At 43.6% G+C, this 6,762-nt stretch overlaps 1 protein-coding gene across 1 annotated transcript; it reads right to left on the bottom strand.

Moving 5' to 3' along the window:
* Positions 1-2,864: 2,864 nt before the first annotated feature.
* On the bottom strand, positions 2,865-6,045 carry fzd10 (frizzled class receptor 10). The gene has a single exon (XM_019862822.1). The coding sequence runs from the start codon at positions 5,350-5,352 to the stop codon at positions 3,556-3,558; it is 1,797 nt and encodes a 598-aa protein (XP_019718381.1). The 5' UTR covers positions 5,353-6,045; the 3' UTR covers positions 2,865-3,555.
* Between the last annotated feature and the right edge of the window lie 717 nt (positions 6,046-6,762).

The following is a 6,762-nucleotide window of genomic DNA, read 5'->3' as shown; positions in this document are numbered from 1 at the left end:
TATATATATATATATACACACACACACACACACACACACACACACACACACACACACACACGCACACACACACACACACACACACACACAGACAGCAGGAAGAAGGTGTGTGTATTTTCTGGTATCGTGGGAAAATTTAAAGGACTGGTGAAGCAACTTTGCCGCTATGACTATAGCACAAGATAATTTGTTGTGTCTCTTCCCCTCAAGGTCTGAATGATTATTTTTTCTTTAATGAATGCTTCAACCCTAACAGTGATTCCCGTAGCGCAATTTGCAATCTATCGCAAAACCACTCACAGTTTGCAAAATTAAAAGCACAAACATTGCTGTGTACTGGGGTTATAATTTTGTAACATGCACTTTTCAATTGAATGAGCACAACTCACCGCCTTGCACTCAATTTTCAATTCATCAACACACCCCTTGCAAAACTTCACAAAATTACGGCTGTGATACGATAATGTCTGGCCACACACTAGTTCACTTTGCAATCAGCCTCAGCGCTATAAATAAGCCACAGGTAAACTGTCGGTGTGGCGTACAATGGAGGGAGCAGGAAGAGTGAGAAGGGTTAGAATTAGGCAGAGGAAGACGGAGTGGAGGTGAAGACAATCATCGACAAGGTCTGCAGAAGCTGGATAGCCATCCTGATATTTTGAAGCAGATGACAGCAAAGTGAATAATTATCTAAAACTGTTTATTTCCTGTGAAAGTGTGATCAGACAATTGGCAGAAAAGTGTAAATAATAACCATGACTGTGTTTCATTTTCCAAGGAGGGTCTTGATCATTTGTCAATTGAGTGTAAAGCAATGAGTTGTGCGTTACAAAATTAGAAATCCAGTACAAAGCGATGGTTGTGATTTTAGTTTTGCAAACCCTGTGAGAGGTGATATATATACATAGAATTTTAGAAATTGGGCTGCAAGGATCACTGTTAGAGTTTAAACATTCAGACAGAAAAACTGTAATGACCAAGATGAGTGAAAGAAAATGTTTTCCATGGATGTTTGAATGCATCTGATCGAATAAATAGGTCTGGTCTTAAAAAAAAAGTGAATTCACCAAGAATTGTGACAGACCCCTCCTAAAAAAAGTGAATCTTCTCTCAAGAGCAATACTTGTGCCGTTGCTCTGAGCGAAATTTCTTTCCTTTGAAGAGAGAAGAAAAAAAGTGAAGACTACATGGCTGAAGGAACCCTGAGGGGCAGGGGGGGCGCTAACTGTCACTTATATTTACAGCCTTTCCAGACACCTTGGGGGCTCTTATCCAGGTGGCCTTCCGTAGAAACTCTTAGGAGGGCTCACACCTTCTTCCTCCCCCCCCCCCCCCCAACCCCCTCCAAGTTAGAGTATCAATAGGCGCTGCTGCACTCTGATTCAGCCACAGTGGAGTTGTGAGTCATGTGCTTTTGACTGTAAAAACAGGTTGGGTTGATGCAGGCACTTGAATGCCCTCAGGAACAAAAAGCATAATGTGGTTTGGGAAACTCTCTTCGACCAAAAACAGGACTGTAAGCAACATAAGCTTTAAACGCTCACATACAGTCGATTTGAAATGAGTGATGCTGTAAAATTATTTTTTTTCTAAATGCCCAACATCATCAAATGTTATTTTTTACATGCAATTTTTTTTTAATCATGTCAAGTTATTTTAATGTCTATGTTGTATTTAATATACTGAAGATATTTGAGGAGTTCATAGAGAATCCACCTCCAATTCCCAACATCTCAGTTTACCCCAAATGCTTTAGGAACATGTTTCGGTCAATAATAGCTCTTTTAAAACCCAACCAGATGTGTCTTTAGAAATGCCACCACGCTTTGCTGATAAAGACGGGAAGAGATGACAGATATTTTGTATTTTGGGTTTGCGGCCATCCTCTTTTCAAAGTCAAACCCTTCAAACTGTCTAATCCTGTACTGAATGAGAGCTGGATTATTGAACACGTCCCTTCATTCACGCACACGAACGCATTCAAGAGAGGAGAGAGAAGAAGGTGAGAATAGGCCGAAACAAAATTGTGTATGTGCCGCCCCAGGAGTCACACTAAAGCTTGCACGGACATTCATGTTGAAAATAATCATCCCAAACGAAACCACTTTATCCTTCATGTCCCGATTTTAAAAATAACCTTTTGATCGTTTGGTGGGGGTTTTGTGGAAATTAATTAATCATGCTCTGTATATGAGAGAAATCGCCTTATTAATTGAACAGATACAGTATTTAATATCTTTCAGGAATGCAGACTCACTTGTCCACAGCAGCATAATCTAATATAATCCAATACAAAAGTTCTACCAAAAATCGGCCTTGACAAATACAGTATAATAATGTTCCGTTTTCAAGGTTTTAACAATAAATTGAATATTTCATACATTGTAATTGTGGAGTTGTATGGAGCAGAACGGCTCCGAATCATAGGGGTGTGTCTGAACTAAATATATAAGTACAAAAACAGTTCTCAATCGATGCAGCACATTACAACACCACTGCAAAGTACAAGCACAATAATAAGGATAGTTAGATTCACAATTTCACGATGGCACCAGTGTAAACTGAGCATCATTATCCCTGGCGAGGCAGAATTTGAGATGCAGATCCTATTTTGGATCTCTGTGCCGAATGTTGCGGCCACGGAGCATATAATTTTTTGCTTTACTAACTCAACATTTTTAATGAAAAAAATAGCCGCAGTATTTGACATAGCGGCACAGAGTATGATAAATGATTTGAACTCTTCCATCAGCTGCAAATGAATCAGAGGCAAACGCTGAAAAAAACCCAAAAACAATTTCTGTGTGGGTGCTCGGAGACCGCAATAACAGCCCAGCTGGAAATCAATGCAAAGTTGACCATCATTTAAAACTAAAACGTTTTTTTAATAAAATCTGCAGTTTTAGAAATACATACAAACATTTTCTTGTGCTATAAAACAGCAACCGAAAACTCCAAAGCGCATACGAACAACTTTTCAATACAGAGTGCTTAATTAATTTACAGCATGGATTTGCTTGACAAAAGGCAGTTGAGAAGGTCTGGGCTGCTTTTCAACAGCTGTTCTCGCTCCAGTTCAAACATATATGACACCGCCAGTCTCCATTTCCATTAAAAAGCCTCTAAACACAACACTCATCTCTGACCATTTGCCTCCATTGTCTCTGGGGTCCTTTCTTCGTCTGTAATCTTCCACTAAACAGTACAAGTGTCTTTGTCGCATGAAAGCAAAACATCTATTGCACATTATTTAAATAACCCCATGGCACAGCTCAATTGGTTATTCCGCTCCTTTTCTCATAATTGAAACAGCACATTTTTTTTCTCCACCAGGATCCTCAGTAGGATAACAGACGAGAAGCAGGTTTTTTTTCTCCAAACAAAGGCAGCTCTTGTTGCTCGAGATACGACAACAACAACAACAACAACAACAAAACACGTTGCATGATATTCAGTGCAGCTTGCATAAATACATCATGGCACTCTTGAATAAAATGTCTCATGGCCAGGGTTTCGCAGTGTTTTCTGGGGTTTATACACAGGGAAAGAGCCAGCTCATACACATGTAGGAGGGGGCCGCGTGGGTTCGTACTTAGTAGCGTGCCCTTTGAGAGACGGGTGAGGTTTCATGTAAGGTCGGCTGCTGGTGAACACGCTGCTCGCCTTCCTTCTCGTTCTCTTTCGTAGTTTCCGGCTGAATACGTTCTGCCACGACTGCAGGGTCTTGGAAGTCCAGATCCACATGCCGCTCGTGATGCCCACCACCAGCAGCATGAAGATCTTCACCATAAAGACCTCAACGGCGGGAATGGACGTGGTCAAAAGGCACTCAGATTCCTGTCCACTGTTGTCCTTACATTTGTCCTCCGTAGCCAGCATGCGCCAGTACTCCATGTTGAGTCGCTCATAGAAGTAGCAGGCAATGACGCACGTGGCCGGGACGGTGTAAAGCACAGAAAAGACCCCGATACGAACCATCAACTTCTCCAGCTTGTCTGTGTTCTCCCCTTCTGTCTTCATGATCTTCCTGATGTTGAAGAGAGCCACAAAGCCAGACAGGAGAAAGGAGGTGCCCGTGATAAGGTAGCAGGAGAGAGGTATAAGCACAAAGCCCGTGAGCGCCTTGACGTCCATGCTGCCTACATAGCAAACACCCGTCAGCTCATCTCCCGCCACCTTCCTCATCACCAGGATCATGATGGTCTTCACGGCCGGGATGGCCCACGCCGCAAGGTGGAAGTAGCTGCTATTGGCCTCGATGGCTTCGTGACCCCACTTCTTTCCGGCGGCCAGAAACCATGTGAGAGTCAAGATGACCCACCAAAGGGAGCTTGCCATGCCAAAATAATACAGGATCAGGAACACTATAGTGCAGCCGGTGCTCTCCAGGCCCTCCTGGATGACATACTGGACCCCGTTGTCTCTGTCACAGGCGATTCTGTCAGCTCCCACGAAAAGCCGGACCAGGTAGCCCACAGAGTAAACACAGTAGGACATCGAGAGGAAGATGATGGGCCTCTCCGGGTATTTGAAGCGCTGGGGGTCAATGAGGAAAGTGAGCACAGTGAAAGCGCTGGAGACAAAGCACAGGATGGACCAGATGGCGATCCATACCAAGGAGAACTGCTTGTCTCCTTGGCTCCAGTAGACATCCACTTTAGGGTAACATTTTGGGGCACACGATTCGCTTTTCTCAACAAAGTGGAACTTGCCAGGGTTGCTGCATTTCTTTCTGCTGCCGGTGTCCTTCGGGTGCAGGTCCGCTCCATTCAGGGGCCGGTGCAGTCTGAAATCGGGTGGCTGGGTGTGCGAGACTTTGGGAGGTTCGTCTGAGCCGTTGTTGGGCGCCTCCATGCAGAGGTAGTTGGGGTCGTTTTTGGTGGGTAGCCGTGAGCAGTCCAGCGAGTCCGGCCAGGGGAAGTTGAACTGTTCCAAAATTGGGGAGCACTTCACTTTGACCTGCTCACACATGACTCTGCAAGCAGGGATGGGGTTGGACACTTGCTCGGTGCACATGGGGGCATAAAGCGAACAAAGAAAAAATTTAAGATGGCTGTGGCATCCAAACTGGATCAGCGTTGCAAATTCTTGCAGCTGCATGGCTGCTTCTTTTTGGTTATCGTGGCCCATGAGATTTGGCATGCGAGTCATGTTGTAGCCAACGTCCTTACACAGGGGGATGCTGATTTGTTGACATTTGCCCTCTCCTGGCCAGTCAGGGTCAATGGAGCTAATGGCTGAGCTCTCAGTGATGCGCAGCACCAGCAAAATGAACAGTGTAAGGTTCAGGTTTGTAATTGAACACATCCTTACGAATGGAGTTGAAAAGCAATGAAAAAAACTGTCCACCATTGGTTATCTTACACAACAGCAAAGTCTTTCGTCAAACCAGATGAGAGTGTCTTAACTTACACGGCTTTCAATTGCAAGACCACCTTGCCCACCAAACTTCAATAAAAACGCAAATCCCACTCTGTTCCAAAAATAGAGTCTTGCAGAAGGAAGAGTGCGTTGCAGCCCATGCTGTCGGGCGCGCTGTTTGTGATTCAAGAGTTGCAGCATGCGTGTTCAGTCAATCTCTCAAAGCCTCAAATGTGTGCAGAAAAAAAATCTCCTTGGCCATGCATTCCAAGTGAAATCACTCGATCCTCCATCCTCTCGTTTCATGCGACTTTTCCGTCCGGCGTTGTCTCGCAGCGGCGTGCTTTCCGTCCCAGCGCAAGAAGTTGGAAGAGCCTCACTCACACTCCAAGTCGAGCGCCTCCTCCCCTGCTTTTTTTTTTTTTTTTCCTTGGGTCACAATGACGTCCGACTCAAACAAACATCCTCGGTGGTAAAAAAAATCACACGTCTGCCACAAGTAGTACGGAATGGCTGTGCTCCTGGGAGGCGGGCTGTTGATGCGTTTGGTGGCAGCGCTTGTCTGAGCTGCTCCGAGCCGCCTCGGTCCCGGTCCAACCTGCCAAAAGATCCGCCTTCAAAGACAGCCACTTAGCATAAGAAAGATGACACTGACACGCGAATTATTTCCTAATCGTGTGGAACAGCTTGTTCATTACTGCATTTTAAACGGCCCTGCAGCCTCTTCTCTTTGGATGTGCTCGACTACAAACTTCACACACAGTACAATGTGGACATTTTGAACAAGAAAGCCGAAATATTGCACAATACGGTCCGATTCGCATCGCGGAATTTACTGCCGCGTTTAAATATTTTGAGGAAACAGGGTGTGTTTCTCTCTTTCTGTTTTTTCCCCCCATGCACGTTATATTTTCTATTCGACATTTATTATACGATCACTTAAAGTACACGCACACAGTTGCATTTGTACAAGTACAAGAGCTCTTTCAGAGTTTGATACTGTCCTGTCAGAGAGTTCCTTATTCAACAATGTCTAATTTTCAATATTTTAAACTGTACAGCATCCTCCAGTAAGATGTTAAAGATTATTACATTGATTAATTGTGAATAGAAACATTTTCCAGCATACCTATATTTACACACCACTGTAAAGTACAACCACAACTATAATCAATTAATGACAGTGTTGATTAAATCTTAGCATTAATGTAGCTCAACATGATCAATTAGCATTACAATTGCTCTTTATTTTTATTTATTTGTTTATTTTTAAATGTAGATCGTGGGTTTTGAATGCTGATGTTTATAAAAAAAATGCAGACTTTTTTGTATACCTGGAAACTGATCCTTGCAATGAAAAAATGCAATACTCAATGGAAATGTCATGCATGCATTTGAAGA

This window comes from Hippocampus comes, unplaced genomic scaffold (assembly GCF_001891065.2).
Source record: "Hippocampus comes isolate QL1 unplaced genomic scaffold, H_comes_QL1_v1.1 scaffold147, whole genome shotgun sequence".
NCBI lineage: Eukaryota > Metazoa > Chordata > Actinopteri > Syngnathiformes > Syngnathidae > Hippocampus > Hippocampus comes.
The sequence above is the reverse complement of the archived record's forward strand: the minus strand, read 5'-3'. Positions and strand labels throughout refer to the sequence as shown.

Bases quoted from the DNA above. Each gene is read 5' to 3' on its own strand.
- fzd10 (XM_019862822.1), bottom strand. From the start codon at position 5,352: ATGGTGGACAGTTTTTTTCATTGCTTTTCAACTCCATTCGTAAGGATG.